The sequence below is a fragment of the Pseudophryne corroboree genome, chromosome 6 (assembly GCF_028390025.1).
Source record: "Pseudophryne corroboree isolate aPseCor3 chromosome 6, aPseCor3.hap2, whole genome shotgun sequence".
Lineage (NCBI taxonomy): Eukaryota > Metazoa > Chordata > Amphibia > Anura > Myobatrachidae > Pseudophryne > Pseudophryne corroboree.
In genome coordinates this window covers 474,305,937-474,325,538 of record NC_086449.1, presented here as the reverse complement: position 1 = coordinate 474,325,538, position 19,602 = coordinate 474,305,937, and the positions used below count along the sequence as shown (strand labels likewise).

The following is a 19,602-nucleotide window of genomic DNA, read 5'->3' as shown; positions in this document are numbered from 1 at the left end:
GGAACTGCTTTAGAACATCCCCGATGTTGTTCCCTGTGGAACCCAGTGTACCCCGCTGCAGAAAAGCAGATTTATGGTCAGAACTTACCATTGTTAACTCTCTTTCTGCGAGGTACACTGGGTTCCACAGGGCGCCCACCCTGACGCACTTAGCTTCTTTGGATTTGTGTGGCATTAGCCGCTGATACCTTATCCTGTCGTGAGAATGTGGTGTACGTGGCTACTAACGGTTGTTGTCTCTTTTGCCTGCTACTGCATTGGACTGGTTCACGAAACTGAGCTCCTGTGCACGGAGACGGTGTTATAGAGGAGGCGGCGCTGAGCATCTTGGGAACAGTCAAAGCTTTAGCCTGTTGGTGCCTCGGATCAAGATCCTACTCTACACCCCGATGTTATTCCCTGTGGAACCCAGTGTACCTCACAGAAAGAGATTTAACAACGGTAAGTTCTTATCATAAATCTCCTTATTTACTACCGTTGGTTACATTACCTACCTACAGCATATTGACCCTGTTACCATCGGCTTCCAAGCCAGCCATCAATGTTCATCATCAGCTTCCAGGCCGATCATCGCAGTTTGCTAATTACACTGGTTCCCAGACCTTTTCATTACCTGTGAATGTTATTATACCATTTGTATTAGTTACCGCCAGAGTACTGATTTCAGTTGCCATTGGCTCCCAGGCCGACCATAGTTATTTGCAAGTTGCTAACGGTTCCCAGACTGAATACCAAAAGTTACTTATTGCCTGTGTTGTTCCATCACATTCTCCCATCGGTTTCCAGGCCGATCCTCTGTGTCATTATTTATCCTCCGGATATAGACTCTGCTTCACATCAGCTCCCAGGCCGACCATCATTTATTTGCCATTGGCTCCCAGGGCGACCATCATTGATTGCCATCGGCTCCCAGGCCGGTAATTACTGTTCTCGAATTACCGCTGGTTTCCAGATCCGCTCATTCTTCGTGACTGTACTTAAAACCAATGTCAACTTCCACACTGTGAAACTTCTGTATTGTTATTTCTGTTCCCATAATCATTATATTGCTGTGTGTATTTAATAAACATCATTGCGCACATGCGCAGGAACTTACTACGGCCTCCTCGTTTCCTCCTTTGTACCACCACTGACCCACTAGTGCTTCCTCCGGGAACAGACATTTACACAGACCTGACAGGTGGTATACACACAAAGCGATATTAGCCTATTTTATAAGTGATCTGTCTATATCGCTTAGAATTTAAGTATGATTGCTCAGTGTGTATACCCCATAGCGATAGCGATGCGCGTCGCTAATGCTGGCTCAGATCTTGACTGCATGCAGTCAAGAGCTGGCTAGATCACAAGGCTCTCATTGAGCCTTGCAGTCTAGTTAGGATGAGGCTAGCACACATTGCACCTTGTGTATTATTACCAGCTATTTATATAGCGCACACATATTCCGCAGCGCTTTACAGAGAATATTTTGCATCACATCAGTCTCTGCCCCAGTGGAGTTTACAATTTATATTCCCTATCACATGTACATGCACACACATTCACGTTAGGATTAATATTGTTGGGAGCCAAGTAACCTACCAGTATATTTTTGGATTGTGAAAGGAAACCGGAGTACCCGGAGGAAACCCACGCAAGGAGGAATATACAAACTCCACACAGTTAGAGTCATGGTGGGAATTGAACCAATGACCTCAGTGCTGTGAGGCAGTAATGCTAACTATTACACCATCCGGTACTGACACCCGCTGCAATCTGTGCTAAACCCACATCAAGCTCAGCACACGTCACGCTGAGGCTTAGTCCGAATCGGCCTGTGTGTATGCCCCATAACATTAATATTCTTTCTTCCAGCATTGATCATCTCGCTATTTTCAAGCTTGATATACCCTTGGTTATCTGTATATATCAATACAATATGCAATAATAGCTGGCACCCCCAAATAATTCCTACATTTGCATTCTCTGCTAAAAAATATTCTGACTCCGTATGACAGTGCAAGTGACCCTTTCTGCTGGACCAGGAGTTTTGTCTACCCCACTGTTTTTCTGCATAACAAACTTGTAGCACTCCTATTGAGTAGAAAGCTCATGTATTTGTTTCTCTGATTTTGGTTTCACAACTTAATGTAGTGTGTCTCAACTTAATGATTGCTTTGTGTTCCTTGTGAACTATTGTACCGATTATCGTGGTGTACCAGATATGAGGTGCAGGAGTAGACAGCTGCTCAACTCGCTGGTGCATTCCTCTACCCTGGCTAACTTATGGGTGTAAGCAATTAGTGACTAAGGGGACATGGATGATGTTACGTGGGGGTTGCGCACTCCAAATATACTACGTTTGGTATCAGACCATCTCTGTTCCAAAATATCTTCTCTTTGTTGAGCCACTCTTTCAGCAAATGCCTTGGCTGCACAGTGATAGATGATAGATGTACTAGGTATACACTCAACTCATGCTTTTGCTACACTTCCCAGGCGTTACTCTGAGATGCTCCTCACTCTGAAACTCTACGTACTTTGGCGGTAATTCAGATCTTATCGCAGCAGCAAATTTGTTAGCTAATGGGCGAAACCATGTGCACTGCAGGGGGGGCAGATATAACATGTGCAGAGACGGTTAGATTTGGGTGGGTTATATTGTTTCTGTGCAGAGTAAATACTGGCTGCTTTATTTTTACACGGCAATTTAGATTTCAGTCTGAACACGCCCCACCCAAATCTAACTCTTTCTGCACATGTTATATCTGCCCCCCCCCCCCCCCCCCCCCCCTGCAGTGCACATTGTTATGCCCAAAGAGAGGAGAAGTGGACCAGTGGTGAAGGTGCCCATAACAACCAATCATCTTTTGCGTTTGCATTTATCAGATACATTCTATAAAACAAGCAGAAGCTGATAAGTGCAGTATCTTCCATATTGTACCACTGTCTTCTGCTGTCCTGGACAAAGGAGTGAGTGGTGCTGCGTCTTGAGTTGCAGCAGATCTGTGAAGGTATGTAAATGAGACGCCCACCTTTGACTTCTCATATACGATGCATGCATCCAAAGACAAAGCTTCTGATCACCATCTGGAACATCGGGCGGCCCATCTGAGTAACCCCAAGGTTACCCATAATGACCACCACAACAAAGGTGCCCAGTTGCAGTCTCTGGCTTCGGCACGCCCACAAACTAGAGACCACACACCTCTGTTTTGAGCAACTGTCCCTTTCTCCTCCTCTAAATGCCTGCAGCTTATTCAATCAAGCTGCGTCATGCAGTGCACTGCGACCTTAGCGCATGCGCAGTCCCAAAACAATTGCCAATTATGACAGAATCGTGATTGCATCCGGGACTGAATCAGCCCCTGTGTTCGAACATTTGTAACGCCAAACATTGACCTCGCTGGGAATTTCACAGAGGTAAGTCAGTATCAAAGTCAAGAAATAACTAATTTGGAGGACGTATTTATTTTTGTCATGCTCTTAATGAATTACGCGCCATTATTTACCTCGCCATCTTTCCTATTCATTTTGTCTGTTAAGGTGAAGTCTTACAAACAATTAAAACTAGTAAGAAACTATATAATGGAAGTATAAAATACTCCCAAAGTGTGCCTATAAACAGCAAATCTGTTTCTGTTTTGTTTTACTTTGTGATTTTATTTAGATGTAGACAAAATGGATCGTTTTGTGTATACTGGGGTTCATAACTGTTCATTACTACATTTCCATCTGGGTCATGAAACGTGCATTCTTTCACAACTGAAACCCCACAATCTATTGCGGGTCATACAAAGTGACTGTGTAAAATCTCTGTGTACAGTATACCGGACGTAGAATTCTCCCAATTATAGAACAAAGTCATAGATTAGTATGTGTAAAGGACTGAAGGAATATGTGGTCTGTGTGAAAATAGATTGAGTTTAGAAAAGACTGTTTAAAGAGAGAGAACATTTTTTTTTAAATTGGCAACAATTTAGAAATGCTGTTCTTATTATGATGCTTTGGTTGCGTTTCTCTTTCCTCATATTAGATGCATAAATTGTATAGTGGTCTACATTTTTTAGGCTACAAATGTACAGGTGAAAAATTTGAATATCGTAAAAAAGTTAATTTATTTCAGTAGTTCAACTTAAAAAAAAAAAAAGGGAATCTATGGGGCATTGCCAAGAAAAAGATGAGACATGAGACCGATCAATGCAGAAGAGCTAAAGGCCACTATTGAAGCATCCTGATCTTCCATAACACCACAGCAGTGCCACAGGCTAATAGAAGCCATGCCACGCAGCATTGAGGCAGTAATTCATACAAAAAAAGGCCCAAACCAAGTGCTGAGTACATATGCATGATTATACTTTTCAGAGGGCCGACATTTCTGTATTTAAAATCCTTTTTATATTGATTGTATGTAATAATCAAATTTTCTGAGATTTTGGATTTGGGGTTATCTTAAGCTGTAAGCCACAATCATCAAAATTATAATAAAGGCTTGAAATATCTCACTTAGCATGTAATGAGTCTGTATAATATATTAGTTTCACCTTTTAAGTTGAATTACTGAAATAAATGAACTTTTGCACGATATTCTAATTTTCTGAGTTTCACCTGTATTCATCAAGATAAAAATAATCACTGACATGGTCCTTGAAACAAAATAGATAAGCAGAAAAGATCTGTCAGTGTTTAAAACAAAAAGCTGCTAAATACCTTTTAAATAAAACTGGATAATGTGGTTTAGTAATTGGCTTGCTTTTTAATACAGCTTAAACAGATTAGAAGTTGAAGCCTTAGATGATTCAATGAAGTAATGCACAGCGAACATCACACCTTCCTCACATGTACAGTACTTGTGAAATTCTCCAAACTCCCATTGAAGTGACCCTAAATCTCAAGTATCCACTTACTCATTGCCAGATCTCTAGTCTTCCAATCTGGGGGTAAATTTAATAAAATGGGAGTTCTATTTAAAATGGGATGTTGCCCTTAGCAACCAATCAGATTCCAGGTATTATGTTCTAGAAGGTGCTAGATAAATGTTGGTTGCTATGGGCAACTTCCCATCTTAAATAGAACTCCCATCTTAGTAAATTTACCCCCTGGTCATATACAGGTGGGGGATCTGTGGGCTTCAGTATAACTGTAAATACTTAGATGTTCTGAAAGCATTCTCGGGTTGCTCTAAATGATGTCATATGTTTTGTACTTTTGATATTTAATATATTGTGGTTCTTTACCTAAAATTGGTATATTCTTATTTTATTTTATTTTTTATATACCAGCAGCAATGCAAATGCTTGCAATACAAATGCCCAGACCAAGCTAGAATCACGAAGGCTGTCCTTTAATTTATATAGGGGGAGAGGTCTAAATTTCACCAATAATTACATTTAAAACAATTCATTCAGGTACTGAGTAATATGAGCTATTTCTGCAGCTGGCTTTGGTGTAAAGAGAAAGGAGTGTTACTTCACAAAAGGGTGAGGCATGGGCTGATCTGAGTTGTGAACTTAATTGCCCTAATTTTAAAATAATGGTGAATATTACGAGGAATGCAGACAAGGACGGACTGGGGCTCTAGAAAAGCCCTGGCATTGTAGTGGTTGTGCGCAACAAGGGGACATGGACACGCTCATGGGGGTTTGGCCTTGTGGCGCATCCCATGTCTCTGTATGGTGGGCAGCTGGAACAGACCACTGGGAGGTGGAGCTGCCATGCCAGCCCCCGTCTCCATGTATTGGGCAGCCCAGCAGAGCACCTGGAGGCTGCACTGCTTGGCCAGCCATGGTCTCTCTGTGTGGCCCAACCAGCCTATCAAGCCATTTGCCCTTCTGGCATTAGCCAGAAGTGGCAGATCCCCTGTTCGGCCCTGTATGCAGACTGTTTAAAGAAGTAGGGTGGCCGCATAGGGATGATGGATATGAGTAAAGACTTGTAGTTGTATATTGTTCCTGGATCTAAGAATCCAAATAAGTTCTCTTAAGTTGAGTGATCTTTTCTTTTGCCAGTTAGTTCAAGTTAAAGTCCAATCACTACGGTTTCAGTTAGATATCAGATGGCATGTTGCCATTGTAATGGCATGGAAACGCTGCAAACAACCTCGCAACTTTCCGCCCCCGACATCCAGATGGGTATGGATCATTAGGTCGACAGGGTCATTAGGTCGACATGGAAAAAGGTCAACATGAGGTTTTTTTGTACTTTTTTGGTGTCGATTTATTTGTAAAGTGATGGAGAACCCCAATTAATGCACCGTGTCGCCTCGCATGGCTCGCTTCACTCGCCATGCTTCGGGCAAGGGTTACCGTTCCCAATTGTAGTCCACGTGGATTGTAAAGTATGAAAAAGTATTTTATTTTTTTTAAACGCATGTCGACCAATAGTGGTCGACCTAATGACTGTCAGCCCATCCAGATCTTGCTCTGGACTTTTGTATTTTTGTATGCATCTCTAGGGGGCCGCTAAAAAAAAACAACTGCGAGTTTGGCCGTACTGTAATTGAGGTAAATACCCTTACTCGCGGATGCATCTAATTAAGTTGACCCCAGTATTTGTAAACTGTTCCATTATCCACTTGACTTTTTTAAAAATTTTACTCTTACAGAAGTCCATGTAATTTTGGGGTCTATTCATAAATATAGTAAAGTGGGTCACTGTAAGATTTCATATCGATGTGATTTATTTTGACGTTACCAAGTGATTCAATAATACTTACTTACCAGTTTTGCGGCTTCCAGCGATATCGGCCTCTTCAGCAGAAGAGGTCATCAGAAGCCATAGTATTTCTGATTGGTCCTTACACACACTCCTCCTTGGTTTTCAACTGAGAGACAAACCATGGAGCCTCAATTAACAAGTAGTGAATGGTGCCTGGAGAAGGTGTTTTGATTTGGGTTTCTTTTTTTTTTATTTCATCCTGCCAGGGTGGGGAGAGTAGCTTTAAAGTTCTGCCCAGTAAGAAAGTTCTGTATTTACTAGGGGATCAGTATGAGATGCTGGCGGTCAGGAGACCATCGCCGGGATCCCGGTGGCGAACGCAGCATGTCTCCTTGCAGGCTCGCTGCACTCGTCACACTTCGGGCACGGTGGCGAACTTCAGTCACCACAGGGTTCTATTCCCCATCGGGTGGTGGCGTGGACCACCACCCAAGTGGGGAAACCAGCCGGCGGTGGTTATGCAGATGATGTCGGCATAATGGCATCGGTATATTGACTGCCGGGATCCTGTCCAGTGGTCAATTGACTGCCTCCTTTTACTAGGTAGCAGCAGTCAAGGGGGAACTCTGCATCATTACCTCTACATTACTATTGAAACCTCTGTATATGCAGACTTGGAGAATTGCACAGGGAAGAAATAAGATTGTAGAATGTAACTATAGGTGAAGGCTTTTATAGGTGTTTGTAGATCATTGGTTCTCAATCATGTTCCACTTGGGTACACATACTGTAGTCAGCCCATTTGTGTTATTTGTATCCACAAACTTTGCAAAGCAAAACATTTTGTAATGAATATAATTACTAGATACAATGATTAGGCACCTATTAATAAAAGCAATAGATGTGCTATAAACAAGATTTAAAAAAAATTACAAGAATAGAATAAATTGTACTTGTACTGTAATTTCTCACATATTACACTTAATGAAAATGTCAAATTGACAATAAAACAGTACTCTGCATTTGCTTTACTAGTATTTTTATAAAGTTAGGCTATATTTTAACTATTACAGAGATTTTTTCTTTTTTTTTTACAACTTTTTTCTTTGCACCAACTTGAAATTGGTGAAACATATATTAACCTTTAATGTTACAGCCTATAGTCACAAGATCTGACATTAAAGGGGGGTACACACGGAGAGATCCGTGTTTAAAATCTAAGCAATCGGACTAGATTGCTTAGATTTTAAGCAGGGATCTGTCGTGTGTATGCCCCCCGCGAAAGCCGCGCATCGCTATCGCCGGTGCTAGATTGAGCCTGCATGCAGGCTCAATCTAGCGGGTCGCTCACTTCACCGCTGTGTGAAGTGAGCGGCCCCCCATCGTCTCCCCCCTCGCTCAGCACATCGCGCTGTGCTGAGCGGGGGAAGAAATGTGTGCTGAGCGGTTTGATAAATGCTCTGGATTTCACTATATCCAGATAATCTCTTACGCAGGAAACACCAGTGATCAAGTCCCTGTAATTGCCAGGATGTTACCAGCGTCCTCTTCTATGAAGCAGGATAATGGTTTCCAACCGTGTAGAATTATCACTCCACCCCAAGGCAATTGCATAAATGTTGTGTGTACTCTGAATGTTGCTGCAAGTACCCCAGGGTGAGAGACTCTGCTCTAGATCAAATAATGGGGCAGATGTATTATCCTGGAGAAGGCATAAGGAAGTGATAAAGCAGTGATATGTGCAAGGTGATAAAGGCACCAGCCAATCGGCTCCAATATGTAAATTAACAGTTAGGATGTGATTGGCTGGTGCCTTTATCACCTTGCATATATCACTGGTTTATCACTTCCTTATGCCTTCTCCAGGTTAATACATCTGCCCCAATGTTTGAAGAGGTGCTGAACTGTCCAGTCTTGGTTAGAGATGAGCGCCTGAAATTTTTCGGGTTTTGTGTTTTGGTTTTGGGTTCGGTTCCGCGGCCGTGTTTTGGGTTCGAACGCGTTTTGGCAAAACCTCACCGAATTATTTTTGTCGGATTCGGGTGTGTTTTGGATTCGGGTGTTTTTTTCAAAAAACCCTAAAAAACAGCTTAAATCATAGAATTTGGGGGTAATTTTGATCCCAAAGTATTATTAACCTCAAAAAACATAATTTACACTCATTTTCAGCCTATTCTGAACACATCACACCTCACAATATTATTTTTAGTCCTAAAATTTGCACCGAGGTCGCTGTGTGAGTAAGATAAGCGACCCTAGTGGCCGACACAAACACCGGGCCCATCTAGGAGTGGCACTGCAGTGTCACGCAGGATGTCCCTTCCAAAAAACCCTCCCCAAACAGCACATGACGCAAAGAAAAAAAGAGGCGCAATGAGGTAGCTGTGTGAGTAAGATTAGCGACCCTAGTGGCCGACACAAACACCGGGCCCATCTAGGAGTGGCACTGCAGTGTCACGCAGGATGGCCCTTCCAAAAAACCCTCCCCAAACAGCACATGACGCAAAGAAAAAAAGAGGCGCAATGAGGTAGCTGTGTGAGTAAGATTAGCGACCCTAGTGGCCGACACAAACACCGGGCCCATCTAGGAGTGGCACTGCAGTGTCACGCAGGATGGCCCTTCCAAAAAACCCTCCCCAAACAGCACATGACGCAAAGAAAAAAAGAGGCGCAATGAGGTAGCTGACTGTGTGAGTAAGATTAGCGACCCTAGTGGCCGACACAAACACCGGGCACATCTAGGAGTGGCACTGCAGTGTCACGCAGGATGTCCCTTCCAAAAAACCCTCCCCAAACAGCACATGACGCAAAGAAAAAAAGAGGCGCAATGAGGTAGCTGTGTGAGTAAGATTAGCGACCCTAGTGGCCGACACAAACACCGGGCCCATCTAGGAGTGGCACTGCAGTGTCACGCAGGATGTCCCTTCCAAAAAACCCTCCCCAATCAGCACATGATGCAAAGAAAAAGAAAAGAAAAAAGAGGTGCAAGATGGAATTATCCTTGGGCCCTCCCACCCACCCTTATGTTGTATAAACAAAACAGGACATGCACACTTTAACCAACCCATCATTTCAGTGACAGGGTCTGCCACACGACTGTGACTGATATGACGGGTTGGTTTGGACCCCCCCCAAAAAAGAAGCAATTAATCTCTCCTTGCACAAACTGGCTCTACAGAGGCAAGATGTCCACCTCATCTTCACCCTCCGATATATCACCGTGTACATCCCCCTCCTCACAGATTATCAATTCGTCCCCACTGGAATCCACCATCTCAGCTCCCTGTGTACTTTGTGGAGGCAATTGCTGCTGGTCAATGTCTCCGCGGAGGAATTGATTATAATTCATTTTAATGAACATCATCTTCTCCACATTTTCTGGATGTAACCTCGTACGCCGATTGCTGACAAGGTGAGCGGCGGCACTAAACACTCTTTCGGAGTACACACTTGTGGGAGGGCAACTTAGGTAGAATAAAGCCAGTTTGTGCAAGGGCCTCCAAATTGCCTCTTTTTCCTGCCAGTATAAGTACGGACTGTGTGACGTGCCTACTTGGATGCGGTCACTCATATAATCCTCCACCATTCTATCAATGTTGAGAGAATCATATGCAGTGACAGTAGACGACATGTCCGTAATCGTTGTCAGGTCCTTCAGTCCGGACCAGATGTCAGCATCAGCAGTCGCTCCAGACTGCCCTGCATCACCGCCAGCGGGTGGGCTCGGAATTCTGAGCCTTTTCCTCGCACCCCCAGTTGCGGGAGAATGTGAAGGAGGAGATGTTGACAGGTCGCGTTCCGCTTGACTTGACAATTTTGTCACCAGCAGGTCTTTCAACCCCAGCAGACCTGTGTCTGCCGGAAAGAGAGATCCAAGGTAGGCTTTAAATCTAGGATCGAGCACGGTGGCCAAAATGTAGTGCTCTGATTTCAACAGATTGACCACCCGTGAATCCTTGTTAAGCGAATTAAGGGCTGCATCCACAAGTCCCACATGCCTAGCGGAATCGCTCCGTGTTAGCTCCTTCTTCAATGCCTCCAGCTTCTTCTGCAAAAGCCTGATGAGGGGAATGACCTGACTCAGGCTGGCAGTGTCTGAACTGACTTCACGTGTGGCAAGTTCAAAGGGCATCAGAACCTTGCACAACGTTGAAATCATTCTCCACTGCACTTGAGACAGGTGCATTCCATCTCCTATATCGTGCTCAATTGTATAGGCTTGAATGGCCTTTTGCTGCTCCTCCAACCTCTGAAGCATATAGAGGGTTGAATTCCACCTCGTTACCACTTCTTGCTTCAGATGATGGCAGGGCAGGTTCAGTAGTTTTTGGTGGTGCTCCAGTCTTCTGTACGTGGTGCCTGTACGCCGAAAGTGTCCCGCAATTTTTCTGGCCACCGACAGCATCTCTTGCACGCCCCTGTCGTTTTTTAAAAAATTCTGCACCACCAAATTCAAGGTATGTGCAAAACATGGGACGTGCTGGAATTTGCCCATATTTAATGCACACACAATATTGCTGGCGTTGTCCGATGCCACAAATCCACAGGAGAGTCCAATTGGGGTAAGCCATTCCGCGATGATCTTCCTCAGTTGCCGTAAGAGGTTTTCAGCTGTGTGCGTATTCTGGAAAGCGGTGATACAAAGCGTAGCCTGCCTAGGAAAGAGTTGGCGTTTGCGAGATGCTGCTACTGGTGCCGCCGCTGCTGTTCTTGCGGCGGGAGTCCATACATCTACCCAGTGGGCTGTCACAGTCATATAGTCCTGACCCTGCCCTGCTCCACTTGTCCACATGTCCGTGGTTAAGTGGACATTGGGTACAACTGCATTTTTTAGGACACTGGTGAGTCTTTTTCTGACGTCCGTGTACATTCTCGGTATCGCCTGCCTAGAGAAGTGGAACCTAGATGGTATTTGGTAACGGGGGCACACTGCCTCAATAAATTGTCTAGTTCCCTGTGAACTAACGGCGGATACCGGACGCACGTCTAACACCAACATAGTTGTCAAGGACTCAGTTATCCGCTTTGCAGTAGGATGACTGCTGTGATATTTCATCTTCCTCGCAAAGGACTGTTGAACAGTCAATTGCTTACTGGAAGTAGTACAAGTGGGCTTACGACTTCCCCTCTGGGATGACCATCGACTCCCAGCGGCAACAACAGCAGCGCCAGCAGCAGTAGGCGTTACACGCAAGGATGCATCGGAGGAATCCCAGGCAGGAAAGGACTCGTCAGACTTGCCAGTGACATGGCCTGCAGGACTATTGGCATTCCTGGGGAAGGAGGAAATTGACACTGAGGGAGTTGGTGGGGTGGTTTGCGTGAGCTTGGTTACAAGAGGAAGGGATTTACTGGTCAGTGGACTGCTTCCGCTGTCACCCAAAGTTTTTGAACTTGTCACTGACTTATTATGAATGCGCTGCAGGTGACGTATAAGGGAGGATGTTCCGAGGTGGTTAACGTCCTTACCCCTACTTATTACAGCTTGACAAAGGGAACACACGGCTTGACACCTGTTGTCCGCATTTCTTGTGAAATACCTCCACACCGAAGAGCTGATTTTTTTGGTATTTTCACCTGGCATGTCAACGGCCATATTCCTCCCACGGACAACAGGTGTCTCCCCGGGTGCCTGACTTAAACAAACCACCTCACCATCAGAATCCTCCTGGTCAATTTCCTCCCCAGCGCCAGCAACACCCATATCCTCCTCATCCTGGTGTACTTCAACACTGACATCTTCAATCTGACTATCAGGAACTGGACTGCGGGTGCTCCTTCCAGCACTTGCAGGGGGCATGCAAATAGTGGAAGGCGCATGCTCTTCACGTCCAGTGTTGGGAAGGTCAGGCATCGCAAACGACACAATTGGACTCTCCTTGTGGATTTGGGATTTCAAAGAACGCACAGTTCTTTGCGGTGCTTTTGCCAGCTTGAGTCTTTTCAGTTTTCTAGCGAGAGGCTGAGTGCTTCCATCCTCATGTGAAGCTGAACCACTAGCCATGAACATAGGCCAGGGCCTCAGCCGTTCCTTGCCACTCCGTGTGGTAAATGGCATATTGGCAAGTTTACGCTTCTCCTCCGACAATTTTATTTTAGGTTTTGGAGTCCTTTTTTTTCTGATATTTGGTGTTTTGGATTTGACATGCTCTGTACTATGACATTGGGCATCGGCCTTGGCAGACGACGTTGCTGGCATTTCATCGTCTCGGCCATGACTAGTGGCAGCAGCTTCAGCACGAGGTGGAAGTGGATCTTGATCTTTCCCTAATTTTGGAACCTCAACTTTTTTGTTCTCCATATTTTATAGGCAGAACTAAAAGGCACCTCAGGTAAACAATGGAGATGGATGGATTGGATAGTTTACTAGTATACAATTATGGACGGACTGCCACGGTTAGGTGGTATAAAAAAACCACGGTTAGGTGGTATATATTATAATAATAATACAATTATGGATGGACTGCCTGCCGACTGCCGACACAGAGGTAGCCACAGCCGTGAACTACCGCACTGTACACTGGTTGATAAAGAGATAGTAGTATACTCGTAACAACTAGTATGACACTATGACGACGGTATAAAGAATGGAAAAAAAACCACGGTTAGGTGGTATATATTATAATAATAATACAATTATGGATGGACGGACTGCCTGCCGACTGCCGACACAGAGGTAGCCACAGCCGTGAACTACCGCACTGTACACTGGTTGATAAAGAGATAGTAGTATACTCGTAACAACTAGTATGACACTATGACGACGGTATAAAGAATGGAAAAAAAACCACGGTTAGGTGGTATATATTATAATAATAATACAATTATGGATGGACGAACTGCCTGCCGACTGCCGACACAGAGGTAGCCACAGCCGTGAACTACCGCACTGTACACTGGTTGATAAAGAGATAGTAGTATACTCGTAACAACTAGTATGACACTATGACGACGGTATAAAGAATGGAAAAAAAACCACGGTTAGGTGGTATATATTATAATAATAATACAATTATGGATGGACGGACTGCCTGCCGACTGCCGACACAGAGGTAGCCACAGCCGTGAACTACCGCACTGTACACTGGTTGATAAAGAGATAGTAGTATACTCGTAACAACTAGTATGACACTATGACGACGGTATAAAGAATGGAAAAAAAACCACGGTTAGGTGGTATATATTATAATAATAATACAATTATGGATGGACGGACTGCCTGCCGACTGCCGACACAGAGGTAGCCACAGCCGTGAACTACCGCACTGTACACTGGTTGATAAAGAGATAGTAGTATACTCGTAACAACTAGTATGACACTATGACGACGGTATAAAGAATGGAAAAAAAACCACGGTTAGGTGGTATATATTATAATAATAATACAATTATGGATGGACGGACTGCCTGCCGACTGCCGACACAGAGGTAGCCACAGCCGTGAACTACCGCACTGTACACTGGTTGATAAAGAGATAGTAGTATACTCGTAACAACTAGTATGACACTATGACGACGGTATAAAGAATGGAAAAAAAACCACGGTTAGGTGGTATATATTATAATAATAATACAATTATGGATGGACGGACTGCCTGCCGACTGCCGACACAGAGGTAGCCACAGCCGTGAACTACCGCACTGTACACTGGTTGATAAAGAGATAGTAGTATACTCGTAACAACTAGTATGACACTATGACGACGGTATAAAGAATGGAAAAAAAACCACGGTTAGGTGGTATATATTATAATAATAATACAATTATGGATGGACGGACTGCCTGCCGACTGCCGACACAGAGGTAGCCACAGCCGTGAACTACCGCACTGTACACTGGTTGATAAAGAGATAGTAGTATACTCGTAACAACTAGTATGACACTATGACGACGGTATAAAGAATGGAAAAAAAACCACGGTTAGGTGGTATATATTATAATAATAATACAATTATGGATGGACGGACTGCCTGCCGACACAGAGGTAGCCAGAGCCGTGAACTACCGCACTGTACACTGGTTGATAAAGAGATAGTAGTATACTCGTAACAACTAGTATGACACTATGACGACGGTATAAAGAATGGAAAAAAAACCACGGTTAGGTGGTATATATTATAATAATAATACAATTATGGATGGACGGACTGCCTGCCGACTGCCGACACAGAGGTAGCCACAGCCGTGAACTACCGCACTGTACACTGGTTGATAAAGAGATAGTAGTATACTCGTAACAACTAGTATGACACTATGACGACGGTATAAAGAATGGAAAAAAAACCACGGTTAGGTGGTATATATTATAATAATAATACAATTATGGATGGACGGACTGCCTGCCGACTGCCGACACAGAGGTAGCCACAGCCGTGAACTACCGCACTGTACACTGGTTGATAAAGAGATAGTAGTATACTCGTAACAACTAGTATGACACTATGACGACGGTATAAAGAATGGAAAAAAAACCACGGTTAGGTGGTATATATTATAATAATAATACAATTATGGATGGACGGACTGCCTGCCGACTGCCGACACAGAGGTAGCCACAGCCGTGAACTACCGCACTGTACACTGGTTGATAAAGAGATAGTAGTATACTCGTAACAACTAGTATGACACTATGACGACGGTATAAAGAATGGAAAAAAAACCACGGTTAGGTGGTATATATTATAATAATAATACAATTATGGATGGACGGACTGCCTGCCGACTGCCGACACAGAGGTAGCCACAGCCGTGAACTACCGCACTGTACACTGGTTGATAAAGAGATAGTAGTATACTCGTAACAACTAGTATGACACTATGACGGTATAAAGAAAGAAAAAAAAATACCACGGTTAGGTGGTATATATTGTAATACAATTATGGATGGACGGACTGCCTGCCGAGTTCCGACTGCCGACACAGAGGTAGCCACAGCCGTGAACTACCGCACTGTACTGTGTCTGCTGCTAATATAGACTGGTTGATAAAGAGATAGTATACAATACATACAACAATGAATATACTACTATACTGGTGGTCAGGCACTGGTCACCACTAGTCACACTGGCAGTGGCACTCCTGCAGCAAAAGTGTGCACTGTTTAATTTTAAATTAATATAATATTATGTACTCCTGGGGGCTCCTGCTATAACAACCTGCAGTGCTCCCCAGTCTCCCCCACAATTATTATAAGCTTTGCCTTTTATACATTGATGTGCAGCACACTGGGCTGAGCTGAGTGCACACAGACTGAGTCACACTGTGTGACTGGCTGCTGCTGTGTATCGTTTTTTTTCAGGCAGAGAACGGATATAGCAGAGAACGGATATATATTAAAATAAATAAAAGTTAACTAACAACAACTGCACTGGTCACTGTGGAAAACTCTGTCTGACTCTGCACAATCTCTCTCTCTCTTCTAATCTAATTTCTAATGGAGAGGACGCCAGCCACGTCCTCTCCCTATCAATCTCAATGCACGTGTGAAAATGGCGGCGACGCGCGGCTCCTTATATAGAATCCGAGTCTCGCGAGAATCCGACAGCGTCATGATGACGTTCGGGCGCGCTCGGGTTAACCGAGCAAGGCGGGAGGATCCGAGTCTGCTCGGACCCGTGAAAAAACATGAAGTTCGTGCGGGTTCGGTTTCAGAGAAACCGAACCCGCTCATCTCTAGTCTTGGTGTTATCAACATCTTACCAGCAAATTGAATTGACCCTTGCATTTCTATTCCCCCTGAGCCTGCCAGGCTCAAAATATGCAATAGTTCTTAAAGTGTAACAAGTAAATTGAACGGAAAACACGTCCCACTGCCCCATTTATTTTCTTGAGCATATCCTTGCTATAGACAGTCATTATTTTCTGGTCATAAAATTGTTTAAGAGGGAGGCGCCCCCCCCCCCATCTTATTTACAAGCCTATTTATTTTAAATCGTGCTTCCATTTAATTGGGGATATAGTGTTTCTCCCTATTTACTAAACCACACTGCTGGTATCAACTCTGGATAAGGCCCGTCAAACAAATACTGTAATCTGTGCTATAGAAAAAAGCAGCTCTATCAGTCCATAAAAATAATATCCAATTCTCTAGGGTAGATTATGAATATGCATACGATCTCCGTCCCCCCCCCTTCTCTCCCACCACCACAATCCAAACCCGGCATCACCTCCCCCCTGGTACACCAACTGACAGTGAAATGTATTGGTGGCATTATAAATGCTATTGGTCAATATGGGTTTGAACAGGAGGGCAGTTCTAATTTAGCAGTGTATTTATGTAGTTAGCTTTTTGCGAAGCATCAATTTTTGAAGAGTGTTTATTGGTTTATTTAGTAAATATGTGTTATGAATTCTGCAGGAACATTGTTATAACAATTTCCCTCATCCCTCACCCACGTACCGGAGACTGGGCACCTAAACTTAATTTGCATAAAACTATTGATGCAATCATTTTAGAATGGAGAGAAAGGATGGCAAAAAATAAATCTGATCATGAAAGCTGGGGCATAAATATGTAACGTCATTGCGCCTATTTAAATGAAGCAGACTGGAGTTCAATGCATTCATTCCACATCTATCTGATTATTTTATTTTTATGTCTATCTATCCCTCCAATCTGGTGGTTTCAACTACAAAGTGCACATTACTAAATTCCCCAGTTGTATGGCATGTTTCTGCCTAGATTTGCAAGTTAGGAAAGTCGTCCACTGAAAATTTGTTCTTGGTTAACGTGTTACACTGTATATTATTAAGGTTTGGAAGATGGCTTCCTGTATACACCCTGCTTAAAGTAAACTTGTATAACTGTCATTTATACCTTTTTCTCTTTCTCTTTCAGTGAGCATGTTTTTGAACACTCTAACACCTAAATTTTATGTTGCCTTGACGGGCACATCCTCCCTCATCTCAGGGCTTATTTTGGTGAGTACATTATATATTAATATGTTGGGTTTACAGTACATCGCTAATAGTGTTTAGTACAGCCAAAATCAGGTCAAATGAGTAAATGATTCATGAATTTTGGGTTACTGGCTGTGGGTCGTATAGGGACACAAAGACCTGTAAAACAATGATTCAAAATATTGTAATATCATAATCATCATTTATTTGTATTCCTAAATGTCAAAGTCAAAATATGAAGCATAATAACAGGATGTGGTACAAATACAAATGTTTGCAAATGTACTGTGACAAGTAGCACAACAAAAGTACAGATTCTATCTGACGTAACAATAACTATGTATATAAAATTACAGCATAAAGCATAAGCAGTATAAACAAAGAGGTGAGAGACATAAGGCATAAGGTAGTTGGGACCCTGCTCTCAATGAGAGCTTACATTGTAGACCATAAGACATTGGGGGAGGTGTATGAAGCGGTGATAAGAGTAAAGAAGTGATCCAGTGGAAAAGTTGCTCATGGCAACCAATCAGTTGTTATTTTATAGAATACACTTGATAAATGTTACATTCCTGATTGGTTGCCATGGGCAACTTCCTCACTGACTAAAAAGGATACTCCACCACTAGGAGTGCAAATTCTTTGTAAAAACATATATCAACCATGATATACATACGTAAAAGATCATAATTCAAAATTATTCACAAATACTGTTCATTAAATTACAATAGCAATAAAATGTACCATATATTAGCATATGTAAATTGAATGGCCCTTTTTGAGTATCAGATTTAAAAGCAATCCAGGGCTGTAATCCAGCCCAGTGATTTTAGTCAATTGCAGTGCTGCACACACATATATAGCTGGCTTAAGTTTTGTAATTTATGCTTATTCATGGAGCAGCAATTAATTATGAATATCTCTCAGGATTGAGTTTAACCAACATTGGGGCAGATGTATTAACCTGGAGAAGGCATAAGGAAGTCATAAACCAGTGATATGTGCAATGTGTTAAAGGTACCAGCCAATTAGATCCTAACTATTCATTTACATATTGGAGCTGATTGGCTGTTGGCTTTATCACCTTGCACATATCACTGGTTTATCACTTCCTTATGCCTTCTCCAGGTTAATACATCTGCCCCATTGTGCCTTGTAATTTGTTTTATTTAGAATTTCCTTACTGGCTCACTTCTCCACTCTTTATTCATGCTTCATACATTTCCCCCATTGTTCTTTATGATGGCTTTCCCAGTTCCTGTCCTCTGGGAACCCTAACTAGCCACTAGCTGTGGCTAATTAGAGGCCGGCACTGTGATGTAAACTAATGAGCTATGGGGGAATTCATATCTGATAGTTTCTCAGACATGCAGGGGAAAAGCCCAGCACAGGGCTAGTCTGCCCACAATGTCTGACCCTACGCCCCCCGCAAGGGTGCAAAAACAGCTTTTTCACCCACTAACTCCTGCATGCTGGCAGGCCGCTACTCGCCGCATCCCGGGTGATGTCACGCAGCCACTGCAGCCCGCCTCCGCAACGGTCCAGACACGCCTGCGTTGTCTGGGCCGCACCCCACCAATGGCGTTCTAATGCCGTTGGCACGCCCCCTCCCACCCCGCGACCGCCTCTGCCTGATTGAAAGGCAGAGGCGATCGCAGCACTGAGATGCTTTTAGCATCTCACTGGGTTCCCGGGGTGCGCGAGCGCACTCCAAATAGGAATTCAGACTGCGATTGCTGCCGCGGCAGTGATCCAGTCTGAATTAGGCCCTATACTTAGTACTGTTGGAGCAGCGCTACTACCAGAGTGACTACTAGCCTGCATGCATGGACTAAGAAGTGACAGCAACACCCAGATGAGCATTTGCCTCCATATTTGTTTTTTGCTTTTTTGTTTGTTTTCCATCAGTTGCTTATGTTGTTCACCAGAACCTGAGAATATTTGGTACCACAACTACTGCTTGCTATTTCCATGTACTATGTTGTTCAGTCAATTCTTGTCTGTACTTACATATAAAGCATACACAATTGTCATACATAAAAGGACTCTTAAAGTAAATGTCTTAA

The 19,602-nt window shown here is 43.5% G+C and overlaps 1 protein-coding gene and 1 long non-coding RNA gene across 8 annotated transcripts in view; one reads left to right on the top strand and one right to left on the bottom strand.

Moving 5' to 3' along the window:
• Positions 1 to 19,602, top strand: part of ST7 (suppression of tumorigenicity 7) — a 240,173-nt gene that overhangs the window by 142,220 nt on the left and 78,351 nt on the right. For all 7 annotated transcript variants that reach the window (XM_063927225.1, XM_063927224.1, XM_063927229.1 and 4 more), the window contains exon 2: positions 17,475 to 17,557. In XM_063927225.1, coding sequence (XP_063783295.1) covers positions 17,475 to 17,557 — 83 coding nt within the window. The remainder of the gene's footprint in view (positions 1 to 17,474; positions 17,558 to 19,602) is intronic.
• The window catches only part of LOC134932637 (uncharacterized), a 126,397-nt gene that overhangs the window by 101,718 nt on the left and 5,077 nt on the right, over positions 1 to 19,602 (bottom strand). The window lies entirely within an intron of this gene.